This window comes from Cynocephalus volans, chromosome 14 (genome assembly GCF_027409185.1).
Source record: "Cynocephalus volans isolate mCynVol1 chromosome 14, mCynVol1.pri, whole genome shotgun sequence".
In the NCBI taxonomy this organism is placed as follows: Eukaryota; Metazoa; Chordata; class Mammalia; order Dermoptera; family Cynocephalidae; genus Cynocephalus; species Cynocephalus volans.
The window spans coordinates 35183126-35202394 of record NC_084473.1 but is presented as its reverse complement, the minus strand read 5'-3'; the positions used below and the strand labels follow the sequence as shown (position 1 = coordinate 35202394).

The following is a 19269-nucleotide window of genomic DNA, read 5'->3' as shown; positions in this document are numbered from 1 at the left end:
CAAGCGTTGGTAAATTAAGCTTTCCAAAGGAAACTGCTGAGATCCACGTTTTTAGGTTTTTGGCTTTAGCGTTCCAAATAAATGACTTTTGTGGTTAAGCTCTGCTCCCAGTTCTTTGTTTTTAATATTAACTTATACGTATGGAAATTACTTATGTTGTAGTCACATGTTCACCAAGAACCAAGTAAGAGAATTCCTTCTTGGAGTGGTCGCCCAATCTGGATGGAAAAGATGGTAATGTGCAGAGTAAAAGTTCCACACACATTTGCTGTTCACTCTTATACCCGTCCCACAATATGTCAGTACTGCAAGCGGTTATTGAAAGGCCTCTTTCGCCAAGGAATGCAGTGTAAAGGTAGGATTGGATGTGTTCCTCAAGTCAAATTTATGTCTGTTTTTGTTAGCAAATACAGGTTTAAAATATTTATATTTCAGAGGCATTAGCCAGAGAAATTGTTCTCGTAGTTAAAAAAGAAAGGAAATGCATATATTTATAAAATACATGTACTAACAACTACTATTTCTATCTGCAATGTGTGTGCTGTGTACCAGGCACTGTGCTAAAAAAATCAAGCTTTACATACTCAATCTTCAAAGCAACTCTGTGGGAAATATAGTTAGTAGTGGTAATAGCAGTCATTTTCCATTTTTTAAGCATAGAGAGATTAAGTAACTTGCTTAAGAGCACATAGCTAGTAAACAGAAAAACTAGAATTTGGATCCATTAGGTATGGCTACTTAACCCGCATGTTTAACACTTGCCAATATAAAATAGTAAGCAACAAGGCAGAAATTTGAGCTTAAGTTTTTTGTTTGGTTGGTTTCTTTTGTTTGTCTTTGGCTGACTAGCAAGGGGATCCAAACCCTTGACCTTTGTGTTATAACACTACACTGTAACCAACTGAGCTAACCAGCCAGTCAAGTTTAAGTCTTTTGTATTACAGAGCCAGACACTACCCAAAATAGAAATAAAGCTTTCTTCTTTCATTAAATATTCATACACACAAGTGTAAACATACTACGCTTTTTTTCTGATTTTTTTGTTTTTAATTATATAGCTAGGAGAATTGTACAAAAACATCATTACAGAGAATAATCACACGGAAATAGGTAGGATGTAGTAGAAATCATTGAAATTATAATACGGGCCACCCTTATTTGGATACTAACCCAGCACATTATCATAGTATTCTCAAAACATCTCTTAATGAAACAGGCTTTTTATAGAATAATGGAACAATTTTTGCTTAGCTTTTATGCTTCTTAAAGATTATTTTAAATTTTTGTCTCATATCTTCTTTTCGACAATGCTGTACAGTAGAGTGAAAACTAAAATAGTTTAAATGTCTTAGATTATTAGTCATTGCATAGGACAGAGAATAAGTGATCTAACTATAATCTTGTATACTTTTTTCCATGTGATTGATTTAACAGTTCCCGGTACCATACTTTTTTATATGGAGCAGGTATTTGTGGAATTGAATTATCAAGTGATCATTATCAGGTGAACATTAGGGTTGAGGTTTTTGCAATAATAAATCCTTGCTTACACCACAGAATAAGATAATTGTTTATAAGTTAAATTTGAGTATAGAAGAAAAGAAAGCTTTTCCTGACAGTATATGATAGTGTATGGGAACATCAAATAGGGAACAGGTTGTACATTTGTTGTCAGGTATTTAATAAGCATTAGGCAGGCATAATTAAACACTGAAATTTTATTTCAACAGCTTGCTTTGAGGATGAGTTAAGACATAAATTAATACTTTAAATATCAAAACGAAAGTGTATTGGCAAGCAGTCACTGAGAAATGTTTTGAGAAAGAACATTAATAACAGATGTACAAATTGTAGCCAACAGATAATCTTAGTAAAGGTGGTTCATAGTGCCATTCTGCTAAGCAAACAGAAACATTCTAAAACCATATGCAGAAAAGTACATTTTGTAGAGGAACTAAAATAAATATGTAGATTAATGAATTTTTAAATAAAGCCTGTTAATTCTGCCACTAGGTGATTCGTTTCTCTTTTTAGGGTTCTAGAAGAATAATGTTTTGCACTGACATTGGTTCAGAAAATAGCAGGGTTTATTTCTGTACAAATAAGCTATTTCAGTTATCAAAAAATAATCATAATTTACTTCAGTGATTCCTATATTTTTATAATATGAATTAAGACACTTAAAGTAAAATAGGCATCATTTTCATTCCTTTCTCAAGCTAAGAAACAAAAAAGAAATAATTGAGTTAAGATAAAACAGTTATGCTGGATCATTTGACAATCCATCCATCTATTCATCTTTTTATTTTCTACTTTGCTATGTCAAAGGCAGTTTGAAATCATAAGTAAGATATAATAAAGCATAAGCAAATTTTAAAAAAACATGGGTAAGAAGATAGAGAAATTAAAATGCCTGCTATTAGAACCTATATACTTATTGCAGGTGGGCCACAAATTTGGCTCTGAGTGTTCAATGGGAAAATGAAAACCTGTTTATTTTCACAATTTTCAAAGTTCGTAAGATAAAAAACAAATCTGTTGTTTAAGAGATGTGCTAGCTTATTAATATTAACACCATATTTGAATTTTTCCTAGGGCTTCTCATAAGGAGGACAGTGTTTTGTTTTTATTTTTTCTTTTTTTGTGTGTGCAACTAGCCAGTGCAGGGGTTGAACCTTGGACCTTGGTGTTATCAGCACCACATTCTAACCAACTGGGCTAACTGGCCAGCCCTAGGACAGTGTTTTATATAATGCAAACTTTATCATCCACCAAATTATTAATTTCTTGGGGCTTTTTCATATAATGACCTTCATCCTATGCTGTTGGCATGAGACCCAGGATTCCCTTGACTCACATGAGTTACAAAAGCATCCTAAATCAGGACTCAAAATTATTTTTACCCAATTATTGCTAGTAGATGCATTTCAAAGGTGGTGTTAAACATAGTTACATCAGTAGGTCCCAATGTTAGTGTCAAAGAGCTCATTTAAACACACATTTCTCAGCCGCACTCCCAGAGTTGTTGATGGTAGTAGGTCTGGGAGGGGGCCCAAGAACTTTCATTTCTAACAAGTTGCCAAGTGATGCTTATGTTGCTGGTCTGGGGATTACACTTTGAGAACCAAACTCAAATATGTGTTAAACAGATGGTACCTGACATTGATCTGCAATGCTCTCAACTCAGGTTCTTGTAGGCTGAAAAGAACCATTACAGAAAACTGGGAGACCATGTGCCTGAGAAACTCCGTCCTTCCTCACAGGGTTGTATGTGAAAGCACTTATTAGATTCCTGATAAATATTTGTTGAATCTGTCTCTTTTCTGCATATGCATCAGGTCCATATACTTAGGAATTGAAAATATGTACCTGAGATATGTTGGATAGGATTTAGTCAACTTGAGAAACTCTTACTGGGGGTGTGGAAAGATGAATGTGAGGTAAGAGAAGGAAACATGGAGCTACCAGCACATTTGGTAGTGTTACACAAATGGTATTAACCTCATTATACAGATGAAGAAACTGAGTCAGCAGGGGAGTGTTAAGTGACTTGTAGATGGGTAAACAACTATTAAGAGATGCCATCAGAATTTGAAACCAGACCTGTAGTCCGAGACCTGAGTTCTTAGTAGAGGAAGACTTTATTATTATTATAACATCATCATCATCATCACTAATAATGTTTCATCTGTGAGTGATATTGGCTGACTTTTTAACATGAATTAATAAGCTGAATATTTTATTTTAGACTGCAAATTCAACTGCCATAAACGCTGTGCATCAAAAGTACCAAGAGACTGCCTTGGAGAAGTTACTTTCAATGGAGGTAAAATTCTTTTTCCTAATTTCTATAGAAGATGAGAAACGGTCACTTTTTCTTTCCTGTATTACTATCTTTGCATGAGATTATATTTGTATATTTTATTTTGTTTACCTTGTTTTTTACATTTAATGTTTTCTTCTGATTTAATAATCAAGCAAAATATAGAGATCAGTGATGGCATACATTTATTAGTAATTATGCCTTTCCAGCTTTCCTCTAGCCACCTACCACTTTGTAGTCTAACATAGCCAGTGGTACTGCATATCCTCTTTCACCTTCAGCCATAAAAGAACTTGTTTTAAAATCCTGCTGTTTTTCCTATTCTTTCATAATTCTAATATTTTTTGACTGCTTACTATGCCAGATACTGTCTAAACTCTTTAATATATTGACATTTAAGTCAAAGTACAACCCTTTGAAGTAGGTACTAAGAGATGAGTAAACTGAGGTGTAATTACATTAAATAACTTGCCTAAGAAGTATAGACAATAAGCGGCAGGGCTGGAATTTGAAGCCATGTGCTTGGCTTCTTAGTCCATAGTCATTAGAATACATTATACTGCCTCACTGTCTCTTTCTTCATCAGATAATCATTAGCCAAATATCTTCTCTTTGGGGCCATTTTTGTTTTCTCAAGATAATATTAAGCAAGGCAATTACTTTTTTTTTGGAAAAGAGTAAGGACTCTAAGCTTTCAGCATAATTTTTCTTTAACAATTTACATAACTGGCAAAAATTGAATGTCAGTAGTTCTGTAGGAAGAAAAACATAACAAATGGTGTTTAGTCTGTTTCTTTTGCTTATAACAAAATCCTTGAAACTGCGTGATTTATAAAGAAAACAAAATTTATTGCTTACCGTTTCTGAGCCTAGGAAGTCTAAAGTCTATCTGGTGGTGGCAACAGTGACCCAGGGGTCTCACATTGTGAGATGGTGGAAGCAGAGAGAGCAGAGGGAGACAGACTCTTTGTGCTCCCCTTTTAAAGCCCTTCAAACCACACCTGAGACCATTTTTAATCCATTCACTGTGGCATGGTCCTATAATCTAATCACCTGTTCAGGGTACCGCCTTTCAATTACCATAATAGGATTTCCCATCCTCAACAGTTACAGTGGGGATTAAGCTTCAGTGAAGTTGGTAAGAGGCATCCAGTCTACAGCAAATGGAAATTCAACTCCTAGAGAATTTAATCAATATTTTCTCTTACGGCATGTTTTCCATGGTTTCTGGTTGTCCTAGTCTGTCCAGTGTGCTGTAATAAAATACTGTAGGCTGGGTAGATTATAAACAGCAGAGATTTATTTCTCATAGTTCTGGAGATGGGGAAGTCCAAGACACCAGCACATTCTGTGCCTGGTGAGGGTCCGTTTCCTGGTTCATAAGTGCTACCTTCTAGTTGTATCCTCACTTGGTAGAATGGGCTTTGTTGGGCCTATTTTATAAATATTTTTTAATCTTTAACAGCTTTACTGAGACGTAATTTGCATACCTTACAATTCACCCACTTACTATATTAACAAAGTCATACAGCCATCACTGCAGTCTAATGTTAGAACATTTTTATCACTCCAAAGGAAACTCCATACCCATTAAGTAGTCATTCTGTATCTAGTCCTCCCTACTAGCCCCTGGCAAACACTAATCAACTTACTATTTCAATATGTTTGTCTATTTTACACATTTTGTATAAGTAGAATTATATAATATCTAGTTTTTTGTGACTGGTTTCTTTTATTTATCATGATGTTTTCAGGGCTTACTCAGACTGCAGTGTATGCCAATACTTTGTTCTTTTTTTATTAACACATATTCCTCTGCAGGGATGTGCCACATTTTATTTATCCATTCACCAGTCAATGGACTTTTGAGTTATATCCTCTTTGGGGCTATTATGAATATTGTTATGAACACTCAATTATAATTTTTCTGTGGGCATATGTTTTCATTTCATTTGGGTAGACACCTAGTAATAGAACTGTTGAGTCATATGGTAACTCCATGTTTAACATTTTGAGGACTTGCCAAACTGTTTTCCAAAGCAGCTTGACCGTTTCACATTCCCACCAGTGTATGAAAATTCTAATTTCTCAGCATTCTTGCCACCACTTGTCATTGCCTGTCTTTTTATTACAGCCATCTTAATGAGTGTGAAGTGTTATCTTAATGTGGTTTTCTTTTGCATCTCCCTGGTAGCTAATGATGTTGAGTATCTTTTCATGTGCCTATTGGCCATTTTTATATCTTCTTCAGAAACATATCTATTCAGGTCCTTTGCCTATCTAAGTTCTCTTTTTATTATTGAGCTGTAAGAGTTCTTTAAATATTCTGAATACGAGTCCCTTATCTGTATGATTTACAAATATTTTCTCCCATTCTATGGACTTTTTATTTTCTTAAGGTATTGTTTGTGGCACAGAAGTTTTTGATTTTGATGAAATCCAATTTATTTATTCTTTTGTCACATGTTTTCAGTGGTGTATCTAAGAAGGCTTTGCCTAACCCAGGATTACAAAGATTTACTCCTATGTTTTCTTCTAACAGTTTTACAGCTTTAGCTCTTACATTTAAGGTCTGTAATCCACTTTAAGTTAATTTTTGTATATGGTTTAAGGTAGGGGTCCAACTTCATTCTTTTGCGTATAGATATTCAGTTGTCCTAGCACCATTCATAAAAAGACTATTTATTCTTTCCGCATTGAATTGTCTTGGCATTCTTGTGAAAATCAGTTGACGAAAATATAACAGTGGTGGCTTATCTTTTGCTTTGCTTATAGTATCTTTAGTCATATGGAAATTTAAAATTCTAATGTAACCAAATTAATTTTGTGCCTTATGTGTTGTGCATTTTGTATCTTCTTTAAGAAATACTTCCTTATCTTGAATTATAAAGATATTTTCCTATATTTTCTTTTAAGAGTTTTAAAATTTTTTTCACATTTCATAGACTGTCTCTGTTTAGATGTATTGATATTCCATTAATATAAACCTATGAAATTTAAAACCTTGCCAGAACCTTCCAGTCTGGGAACAGATACAGATATACCAATGGACATTGACAGTAATGACATGAACAGTGATGGTAGTCGGAGCTTGGATGACACAGAAGAGCCGTCTCCCCCAGAAGATAAAATGTTCTTCCTGGATCCATCTGATCTTGATGTGGAAAGAGATGAAGAAGCTGTTAAAACAATCAGGTAACACATGTGTAGGTATTGCAAGCTACTTCTAAATGCTAGGTCAGTTTAGGATTAAGTGGAACCTTAAATTTAATTTAAAATCTAGTTAAATTGTGGCTAATTCTTTTATATGCACCGCAGTATTTCTGAAATAAATTTTATCACCCTTGCCTTCCACTCAAGATTGAAAGGTATGAGAATCCTTGTTTTCTTTAAAAAAAAAAAAAAGCTTTGTTTAAATATATTATAGATATATAATACCTAGTTGTGGAGCATCCACCATAAGGTGCCAGTATTTAACTGTTAGTTGAAGCAACCAGTTCCTTCCCATAGGCAAATGGTAGAAACAGCAATAGAGAATGTACTCCTGAAAGGTTGCGTAGAGATGATGGTCCTGAATTTTGGGGCCGTTTTTGTATTGCCATAATTAATCTATTAGCACTTTGTTAAACTGCTACTGAACTATAAAACTGTTTTAAATATCCCACTATGTTTATAGAAATTCAATTTTCGTAGCCTGTAGGATATATACTGCTACACAGCAAAATGTCAGCATTTTGACAGGTTTTTTTTCCTCCCATTTTGTGCAGCTCGCTGGTACAGGGATCAAACCCTGGACCTTGGCATTACTAGCAGCATACTCTACCAACTGAGCTAACTGGTCAGTCCTGGCAGGTTTTGTTTTTCATTGGCAATGAAGAGTTATTTAGAGAAAACGAGTCATTTATCAATCTCACATGGTTGAGCTGTCATTTATTCAGTTTGGCTTATTAAATTACAGCTGTTATCATTATCATTATTAACTAAAACTCGATGTTTACCCAATTTGGAGACTATAACAGAACATAGCTAGTTTCCTAATCTTGAATACTTCACAGTTTAAGATAAAGTATTTAACTGTTTGAGGCTCAAATTGTAAAATAGTATATTTTATACACACACCAAATTGCTCTTTTCTCCAGCTACAATTACTGACCCATGTTTCATTATTACCTGATTTGACTTGTTACGTTTTTTTCTTAATTAATATCTGCAAATTATTTCACTTTAAATATCTTCTACCAGAAATATTTTTTGCTGACAACATGATTGACTGATTTTGACATTTGAGCCATGTGAGTACACACTTATACTTGCATTTTGCCTTCTTATGAATTTGCTGATTTATCATGCTGCCTAGGGCAGGAAAACTCCTAAACAGCAAACCCAAATGAAACCCTGTTCCAGGCTCTAAATCTTCCAGTTGGGAGGACTCTTTCTGCTCTGTTCATTGTTTTCATATTTTTTTGTGACCCTCTAGAAAACATTCATGACAAATAATGACGATTTACAATATTATCTTTAGTCTTTTATAAGTCAACTGTATATCATCGTAACAGGTTAATTTATTTTCTTCTTAAGCCATTGTCTAAGATATTTTGAAAAATTTTAGCTCAATTATCTTAAAATAGGCTTGGTGAGTCTATAGTATTCATATGATTTTTTAAAAATCGAAATTACAAATATTTATCATAAATTTAAAATGTTTTTTAGTCCATCAACAAGCAACAATATTCCACTAATGAGGGTCGTACAATCCATCAAGCACACAAAGAGGAAGAGCAGTACAATGGTGAAGGAAGGGTGGATGGTCCATTATACCAGCAGGGATAACCTGGTCAGTAATCACATACATTTGTGTGATTTATTAAATTTGTTACAAGTTTTAATTTATGCATTTTTTAAAATCAAAATGAGGATGTGATTTATAAGATATTACATACACAATCGCAATGTAAAAAGTTGCAGTGGAATCATAGATACACTTGTGAAGAATTTTTTAAAGGCAGAATGTTTAATGTATTGTCTTTACAAACTGGTAGAGCAGTTGAGATTCAAAAAGGGCCTGGGATTGTACCACAATAAGGAGTAATGACTCTAAACATAATGAGCTACAAATAAAAATAAAAAGAACTAGAACTTCATCTGAAAAGACATCTTAACTGATTACCAAAGATAGGAAACATTTGTTTTTATGTAGACTTTATTATCTTAGTGTAAATATACAAGTTATTTTTTAGATTTAGCAAAGAGGAGAAATGGTGAACATAGTGGATGACAGTAGATTTGAAGAATCAGCATTGTGTAGAGGGTAAGAAGATAGACTTTGGAGCTAGATTGCCTGAGTCTCTGTGACTTACTAAAACTGTAAACTTGAGAAAGTTACTTAGTTTCTTTATGCCTTGGTTTCCTCATCTGTAAAATTGACATAATGTTTAACCACCTCATATATCCAAGCAAGTTAATATATGAGAAGAGCTTGGTACAGCAACTAGCATACAGTAGCATTCAATAAATGTTAGTAGCCACTATTTTATTATTATTTGCAAAATTTGCTGAATGGTTACTGAAAGAGACTTTCTAGTAGCCCTTTTATGAATAAAATGAAGTAAGTACTCAGTACATTTAGCTGGCTTACATAAACTTTTATATGTTGACAACAGTATAGACTGCAGTTAGGTGCTTTTTCTTTTATTTGTAGTCCAAATGGAACTTGAAGTGGTGTATAAATATTTGGGAATTTAGTAGTATATCAAAGGTGTTATATCAAATCAGCAGGGGTAAAGGTAATTCAATAAATGATATTGGGACAACCATGTAGCCATTTGAAAAAAATAAAGTATGTATATCTCACAGTTTACACATAATAAATATAAATGGATCAAATATTTAAATGTAATGAAATTAAACCAGTAGAAGAAAGTTTTGGAGAATTATTTTGTAAACTTTCAATGGGAAAGAAACAATAAAAGATCAATAAATTCGGTCTCATAAAAAAAAATTTTGTGTGGCAGAAACCAAAAGCAAAGACAAAGACAAACGGGAAGAAGTATTTTTAACTCATATTCTAAACAAGGGTTAATTCCATCATATGTGAAGAACATCAACAGATTGATAAGAAAAAGACCACAACAGAAAAATGGGCAAAGAATATGAACAGAGAGTTCACAGAAGAGGAAATACAAATGACTGTTACACATTAAGAGCTTGATTTCATTTATAATAAAAGTATCAATTTAAACTTGCACTGAAATGTGAGTTTTTATTTTTCAGTATAGCAAAGAGCAAAAAGTTTAATAATTACTGCATGAGAGTAATTATTACAGTGAGAGCATGAGGAAATGGGCACTCTCATATGTTACTGATGAACTATAAATTGGGTCAAACCTTATGTAGAATAATTTAACTCTACCAAGGAAAATTACACGTGCACATATCGTTTGACCCAGCAAGTCAAATTCTAGAAATGTAGCTTATAGGTAAATGATATACCTATATGTGTGTGTATGTGCGTGTGTGTATAATATATATGCATTTACGTGTGCATGCATAAAATTCTCTAAAAGAATTCCCCAAAACCTATAACATTGCTTACCTGGGGTAAGGGTGAGGAGTGGATGGTGAGAATAATACTTTTCACTATATATCCTTTTATATTTTGAGAATTTTGAACCTCATGTATTTTAAACCTATTCAAAAATACAAATTTACAAATGGAAATGAAAGGAAAGGGAAAGTACAAGTACATTAGAGGAATCATTTTTTAACCTCTCAGTTTTCTGATCTTGATTTTACAGAGAAAGAGGCATTATTGGAGACTTGACAGCAAATGTCTAACATTGTTTCAAAATGAATCTGGATCAAAATATTACAAGGTAAGTATTTCACATTTTTAAAAATATAGGCGTTAAAATATTGTACACGTTCCAGATATATCCAAATAATATTCATTAATTGTTATATTTGATTATACCTGTTATGACTCTACCTAATGTAGTTCATAGAAGTCACTGTTAGGTTTCTTATTGAGGTAGCTGTTCCCCAACCCTCCGTCTCACACCACCTCCATGCCCCCAGCAGCCCTGCTACCAAAGATTATTTTTTTGTTGGGTGTTTCTTTGTTTTTGGCCTGCCTGTCAGGTTGCTGCCTCTTTCTTTCTGGTTACTATAATTTAGATTAGACTGCTTAGAAAGTCCCGTGACAATGCCTGTCCAGAAGAGGCCAATGAGGTACTCAGTCTTTCTCCCACCTTCCACTTTACCTTAGGCTCCAATTCCCACTTGAGTATTTTGGCCTTTCATCTCCTTTGTATAGTCTTCTTTGCTTGGCTTGCCCCATGTTTTGTTATGTCACAAACAAGGTTGTAAATGTAGCAATTAGGTCAGTAAGAAAGAGAATGGGAAATAATTACTTGCTTCGAGCTGATTGTTTTTTTTTAAATAAGTTTTTTGCAGTTTACATCAATGTATAGAACCAAAATGGAGTGCTTAAACAGCCTATACTAACCCAGGATTCTGCTTTTTTCTGCCACTATTTATGCTTCTGACTGCCTTTGGGGCTACATTTTATAGACAGCAGCCACTAGAGACGTAGTTGTTGATTTAATAACAATTGGAAAGTGACAAGTGTTAGATATACAGTAGTGGCAGATTATCCTCCTAAATTTCTCTTTCCTTGCATCCTAATGACCTGCTCTAGGCTTGGTCATCATACTCTGTGCTTCGCCTCCGGCATTGCTGGACAGGCAAACCATTGAAGGCAGACACCATCATAAGACTTGACTGTGTATTCCATATGCCACATACTTGTGTTCACCTTAATGGCATTCATAGAAATGCATATCTTCTATTCTTTCGTGTATTTAAAAATAAAAAAAGATGTATTTGTATGTTCCAATGCTTTATTTTTTACTTCAGGAAATTCCACTTTCAGAAATTCTCCGTGTATCTTCGCCACGAGATTTCACAAACATTTCACAAGGCAGCAACCCACACTGTTTTGAAATCATCACTGATACTATGGTATACTTTGTTGGTGAGAACAATGGGGACAGCTCTCACAATCCTGTTCTTGCTGCCACTGGAGTCGGACTTGATGTAGCACAAAGCTGGGAAAAAGCTATTCGCCAGGCTCTCATGCCTGTTACCCCTCAAGCAAGCATTTGCACTTCTCCAGGGCAAGGGAAAGATCACAGTAAGCAATAAGTTTGTTGATTCCTTTTTCTCCTCTTTGGTTCTGAAGCTTTTTGGGTGTGGTTGCATTCCTTTGTCTTAGTAACCAATAGCGTGAGTTAATTCCTTTATAAAATTATTTTGGTTATAGTATATACTTAACAATGCCCAGAGCTAGGCTCTAGAGTCATTCTTGCAACATTAAGTTAGGAAACTGCAAATGAGTTAAAAGTGAAGATTCTTGAGAATGAAAGCCCAGTTCTGTCACTTACTAACTATGTGATCTTAGACTCCACAGTTTTCTAAAGTAGGAAGAATAATAATGAATGCACATAATGCACTTAGTGCAGTGCCTGACACATAAGTAATAGTATTATTGTGTTGTTGTTGTTCTTGCTGTCCTTATAGCAACCTATCTGGAGCAGAGTTCTGGGAAGCGATGAAATTAAAACTGGATGGTGCTAGGTGGTGGAGGCCTTAGAAAGAAAATATTGATACAAACTAGGAACCTACTGAAAAGCAAAGTTTTAGACACTTTAATTTTGCTGATGCTGTACCTTTTCTTGACTTTTAATATTTAAAATTTGAATTACTATTCTAAAATTGACTTAATATTTTAAAATGGAGTTTTTGATAGTCGTGTTACTTATTTCTAATGTATAGTTTGCTTACATTTCCCTCTTAAGGAAGTTTTATATTTTTATATTTTGGATTATAAAGGAAACTTCATATCTTGCTTCTTTGAGTTGTCTCTGAGATTCTAGATGTTTGACACCTAGTCTTTTGCTTACTTCCATGTTCCCTTTTTCTCTTTTCTTGCCAATTACCATGTCAATAGATAGGTTTACCTAATTTTTAATTTTTTTATGAAAGCAATGCATGCTTTTTGTGTTTTAAAAAGTACAAGCAGTATAGAAGTGTATAAGAACTAAAATCCTCATTCCCCAACCTCACCTCTCCCACTCACCAGAAGTAATCATATTTTTATTTTCGTTTTTAGTTGAGACACTGCGACCCTACATCTTCCCTTTTTAACTCAATAATATGTCATGGCTAGCTTTCTGGCTCAGTACTTATGGCACTACATCATTTAGTAAGTGTTTAGCTAGTATTCCTTTGTATGGATGTATCATATTTTATTTAACCAGTTTTCTGCTGATGGATTAGTATTGTGTGTGTAGATAAATTTTTTAAATGTACATAATTGTATTATATTGTATGTTAACCTGTTTAAGTTTAGTATACCATATGCATTCATATGGCATTAATATTAAGCCATATATTAATAATTTTGTTATTTTCTCATATATTATTCTTATATTTTACAGAAGATTTGTCTACCAGTATCTCCGTATCTAATTGTCAGATCGAAGAGAATGTGGTAAGTAATAATGATAGCTAACATGTGCAAATTGGGTGATTAAAATAAGGCAAATAAAATGTGAAGATCTTATTAGAGAAATAGGTTTTTAATTTTTATGTTAATTTACTTTTAAAGATTTTTTTTTTTTTTTTTGGCAGCTGGCCAGTACAGGGTTCAAACGTTGGTGTTTTATCAGCACCACATTCTAACCAACTGAGCTGAATGGCCAGCGCAGATTTTTTTATTCAAAGCATTTTTTCCTAACAGTCTTCTTACAGAATACATTATACTTAACCTTCTCTAGAACATAGCCTGTGTTTCATGAAATATTTTAGTTGCCTCTAATGCGAAAACAAGAATGTATTTAAGTATTTGAAAATAGTCAGAGATATTAGCATTGTTTTATAGAGGTAGGTAGTACTTACTGCTTATTTTTTCCTATTAGGACATCAGTACCGTTTACCAGATCTTTGCAGATGAGGTGCTTGGTTCAGGCCAGTTTGGCATTGTTTATGGAGGTAAGCAACTACAGCCTTTTGCATATTGCATATAATATAGAAAAATTGTAAAATTTAAAAACATCTGCCAGCTATCTTGTCATCTCACAATTTTGTCAAGTGGCCCTTTTATCTTTTCAGCTAAGTCCTTTTCACTGTAACTGAGTATTCATTCCTTAATGTCAACTGCAAAAACTTTAGAAAGTAACAAAAAGAACCAGAAGAGTAGTTTTACAATAGTCTTACTTTATCTCTTCTTGTAGCTCACACATAAAGATGTCTGTGTGGGGGGAAAAGTGGTTCAAAGTTTATGTTGGGTTGTATGTGCTGCTTCATTGAAGTATATTCCCTAAGGGTTTTCTAACACAAATGGCATCATTTGTCTACTTTTGGCATTGAAAACCTGAAATCTTATCCAGCTCTGTGTTATGATTTGTTGAAGTCATTTAACCTTTCTGTAATAATCTGTTTCTTTTGCTTATAACATAAATACCTGAAACTGAGTGATTTATAAAGAAAACAAAACTTATTGCTTACAGTTTCAGAAGCTGGGAAGTCCATAGTCCAGGGAACACAGCTGGTGAGAGCCTCAGTAGTGGCGACAGGGACCCAGGGGTCTCACATGGCAAAATATGGCAGAGCACAATGAGTGATAGTTCCTTATGCACTCTTTTTAAAGCCCCGAGAACCACACCCCTGACCACCATTATTAATCCTTTCATTCCGGCATGGTGTCCTACACTCTAATCATTTCTTCAAGGCTCCACCTTTCACTTACCGTAACAGCATTTCCCACCCTCTTAGTGTCACAGTGGGGGTCAAGTTTTGGGGTGCCCTCAATCCAAGGCACTTACTATCCTCAGTATGTTCGTCTATCTAATGAGCTAATAAAACCTGATCTGCATAGCACACAGGGTAGTTAATATTAATTAAAACTAAAGAGTATAAAAGTACTCTATAAGCTGTAATCCAAGGTGCAAAAGAAAAGTAACGTTAAACCCTTTTCATCCCTTGCCAAGACTGCTACAATAGTCTCCTACTTGGCCTTTGTGCCTCCAGTCTTGCCCTCTTTTCACACCATTCCTGGAATCTTTCAGAAAACTCATATCTGACTGTAGTGTTACCTTGCATAGAACCCTTAAGTGGCTCACTGTTGTCTACTGATTCCTGGCCAATTTTCTTAGCAGGGCATATGAGTCGTTTCTCCCTGCTTCTCTAGTCTGTCTAATTGCAGCTCCCTCCTTGCTTTGTCTTCCAGTCATACTTACATGCTTCCATACCTGTCCTTCTGCTCCTTCTCAATCCCTTTGTCCCTCTAGTGAACATTTATTCATACTTCAGGACTCAACTAAAAGATTTCCTCTATGAAGATTTTCTTATCCCCACCCCTTCCTCTCCATCAAAAACTGACCATTCCTTCTTGGTGCTCCTGCTACGTTAACGTTCGTTCTTCTGTCATGGTCTCTATAACACTCTGGGTTTATATTATTGTCTTTCTACCGAACTTTATTTGAGGGTAGGCTGAGAGCTGTGTGGGTTTTCTTTGTATTCCTAGCACCTAGCTTTGTGTTTGACATACAGCAGTCACCTGAAAAATGTGCTGATTTACAATGCTTATACAATATCTATGGTTTGCACCTGCATATTTGTCAGTTCTAGGACTGATGACATCTCTGGAGGACCTCTTCTCATTGAAGGGACAGAGAACTGTCTGAAGTACCTTTGGCTTCTTACCAAATATGCACAGATTTGTCTAGTCTTTTCAAGTAGACTTATGTTTATGCCCTTAAGACAGGTGTGAGTTATTTTCAAATAAATAGCTATGTAGAAAACAACAAGTCACATACAGGTTAAAAGAACAAATATCAAAAATATACCTGTCATTTTCACTGTTGATCCACAGCATCTAAAACAATGTCTAGTATGTAATAAGTGCACAATAACTAATCAGTTGGAACTAACGAGTGAAGGAATGGCTATTTATTGTACACTTTCACCTTGTAAATCTTTTATATCTAGATTCTAGAACATAGGGACCCATAGTTTGAGAGTATAATATGTGGCTAAGTCAATCTGTGCTAACTCAGTGAGCCTAGAATAAAATTAATTAGTATGATATTTCCATGTTGACAAGAGTCTCTGAAGACTAGATCAGGTAGTTAACTATCATTTATTTAACAAGGTACGTTACTTTTCAGCAAACAAATTCATACAAATTTTCTGCCATTTCAGATAATGAAATTGCCTTTATAGAGGCAAATAATATAGAGGGAAAACATAATTTCTTAAAATTAAAGGTGAGTGAAGGAGTGTGGAGAAAGAACAAAATGAGCCAAAAAAAGAAAACATAATACATACATACAAGTTTCAGTCTGCGGACAACTTCCCAATAAAGCTTTTTTATTGTATGTGAGTTGCCAATATGCTTCTTTATTTTCTATTCTTTTTTTTTTTTTTTTTTAATAGGAAAACATAGAAAGACTGGAAGGGATGTGGCTATTAAAATAATTGATAAGATGAGATTCCCCACAAAACAAGAAAGTCAACTCCGTAATGAAGTGGCTATTTTACAGGTAAAAAAAAAAGAAAGGAAGAGGCTTATGTTGGTTTTAATTTTTGTTTTATCTGTTTCTGAGTCTGAATCTATATAGTGTACAGATAAGAAAAAGATTTGCTTTTTATTTTGTTTTGATCTTTTGCCCTTTTGGCTGAGAAAGAACCTGGTAAGAACCTAAATTAACTGCTTAAGTCCTTTTTTTTAAGAAGAAGTCAAAATTATGTCACAGTAATGTAGGAGTTATAAGGACTGCCATTTTGCTCTGGTAGTTTGTTTAGAACACATTTTTGTAAGTAAAATCTTTTTTAAAAATAAATAAATAAAATTTCATTTTTAATTCATCATTCCAGGAGCTCAAAATACTCTGATACATGTATTGCTACTTTTCATTAGGACATCATTATGTACCCATCCAATTCTCACAGATGATGTGCTTGATTATTATAGCAATTACTATAAAAATAGACTGCTTAACAATTGTGTACCTTTTAACAGTAGCATTTGCTATTTTATTCAAAATTCTAAATATTTAATTTTGTAATGGTTTAATCCATTAAAATATATTTTAAAGATAGATTGGCAGTGATTTATATCCCATAAAATAAGCTCCTGTGTGTTCTTCTTTTCATGTAACATTTTTACCTCTTTTGGGAGTCATGTAGAAGACTAAAATTTAGCTTGATCCTTGGATCATTTTTCTGAATATTATGTAAGTAACTTATAATATGCAAATGTCTGTTAATTCATTGTGTAGCTTTTGCCTATTATTTAAGAAATCATGGTCATGTCATAGTTAATACTGTCAGCGTCCCATTTGCTTGTGGGTGAAATTCAAGAAGATAGCCTATGAAATTTGTGTGTCCTTGAAGAAGGTAAGAAACTTATAAACAAGTGATTAATTTTACATTTATTACATTATTTGCCACTAGGAGTAACATTGCATCACTTTTTCAGAGGAATGAATCAAAAGCTTGTGGTGAATAAGGTACCTGTGGTCACATCAGGGCTGCCTCCTCCTATAGAGCTAGCTACCTTTAAATATTCATAGCATTCAGACTCTGTATTAGAGTGTGAAGATACTGTTAGAGATATTTCTGCATATGTAATTTTGGAATCTTTCTCATTGTCCACTAATATGCAAGAAACAAATAAAATAAGGATATATTCCTAAGGGTTGATTTCTCAACACTTTGATCACAAACATAGCTTTGATCCAAGTACTTAAGCTTTTTCCCCCCTGAATTATCAGTTGTGGATCATAATAATTAAATTTAGGATTTTCCAGTTAATGCACAGTTAGGATTTTCCAGTTAATAAAAAACTTTATTATTATATCCTTCTGGTTATTTTTGTCAATATTGCCTAGCTGGGAATAAAGTGATTGTAGTATGTTTCCAAATATACTATTTTCATAAAATTTAAAACAGCACTATATTTGTTGTAGATTCTGTTCAAATTATTTACATAAAATATTTACATTTTTATATTTTGTGAATGGCTTACTTTGTGCCCGAACCCGTACTTAAGTATTTTTTTTTAACATCACCCAGCAGGAAGAAATCAGGTTCAGAGTTTGTTTGAATCTAAGTCTGTTTCCAAATCACATATTTTTTCTACTTTACCTCATTGGACCTACACACCTACTTGGTGTGTGTGTGTGTGTGTGTGTGTGTGTGTGTGTGTGTGTGTGTGTGTGTGTGTGTGTGTGTGTGTGTGTGTGTGTGTGTGTGTGTGTGTGTGTGTGTGTGTGTGTGTGTGTGTGTGTGTGTACATGTAAAATTGTGACTTCAGATATTTCTCTGCAGTGTGTAAACTCAACAAAATCTAAATATGTGGTATAAAGATGAATTTCAGCTGCTTTGTATATGAAATATAATTGTTAGTACAATTTCAATTCATGTGGTAAATACATTTTTTAAAAGGAAATCTTTTTCAAGTCATACCTCATTTACTGAAATTAGTTCCACAAGATTAGTCATATGTGCATTTCAGCTAGACTTCTTCATTCACATGGGTTGAAAGGAACTTACTACACACTTTCACTCACACTGCCCTTTGGCTCTTCAGTTTCCCCTACAACTGTATCATCTTTACTTTTCCATCTTTGTTCTTATATGTGGTTTTTGTGTTCTTGTATGTTGTCCTCATTTAGCCAACCTGAAAGGCTGCTGAACTCCTGTAGTTGATCTGGTGCTGTTGTATCTTCAATTCAGCACCGGTGGTATCCATAGTTTTTCTTTCCCATGCCCACATTTTCCAAAAAAAGATCGGCTAAAAAAGGATAGGCTAAAGACTGAGCATATTATTGAGACCACAACTTTGGCCTTTCCCATGGCAAGGAGGAAAGATCATAGAATCATTTAGAAGTGACATGACAGTTTACCCAGGAACATCCAGCCTTTGTCTTAGTGGTAGGCTCTGTGTTTCTATCAGTTTAATAGAAATGGACACATGCCATTTTTGGATGCCTGTGGTTACTCTTTATTAAACTGAACCAAAATTTCTTGAAAAAGGATACACTGCGGACACCACACTCTACAAATTGAATCTCTTTTCCAAATGATGGCCACCCTGACTTTCTTGATGTTTCTCAGATGTGCCAGACATGCTCCTGTCTCAAGAGCTTTGCATTCACTGTTCTCTCTGCTTGGAATGCTTTTCTCCTCAAATATCTGCATGACATATTTGCTTGTCTTTTTCAAGATTTTGCCTATATCATTTTCTCAGTGAGGCCTTCACATTCTATTCAGCATTAAACCCACCCTCTCACCCATCTGCTCCATTACCCTCTTTTCTTTTCTCCATAGCACTTACTACCTCCATAATAGGTAATTTATTAGTTTATCTCCTATTATCTATT

The 19269-nt window shown here is 34.2% G+C and overlaps 1 protein-coding gene across 4 annotated transcripts in view; it reads left to right on the top strand.

Moving 5' to 3' along the window:
* PRKD3 (protein kinase D3) overlaps positions 1 to 19269 on the top strand; it is a 75800-nt gene that overhangs the window by 43956 nt on the left and 12575 nt on the right. For 3 of the 4 annotated variants that reach the window (XM_063078399.1, XM_063078398.1, XM_063078401.1), the window contains 9 exons: positions 163 to 355; positions 3749 to 3826; positions 6835 to 7018; positions 8534 to 8657; positions 10618 to 10695; positions 11738 to 12014; positions 13321 to 13373; positions 13801 to 13873; positions 16319 to 16425. In XM_063078399.1, coding sequence (XP_062934469.1) covers positions 163 to 355; positions 3749 to 3826; positions 6835 to 7018; positions 8534 to 8657; positions 10618 to 10695; positions 11738 to 12014; positions 13321 to 13373; positions 13801 to 13873; positions 16319 to 16425 — 1167 coding nt within the window. The remainder of the gene's footprint in view (positions 1 to 162; positions 356 to 3748; positions 3827 to 6834; positions 7019 to 8533; positions 8658 to 10617; positions 10696 to 11737; positions 12015 to 13320; positions 13374 to 13800; positions 13874 to 16318; positions 16426 to 19269) is intronic. The other variant, XM_063078400.1, reaches the window with a different exon arrangement.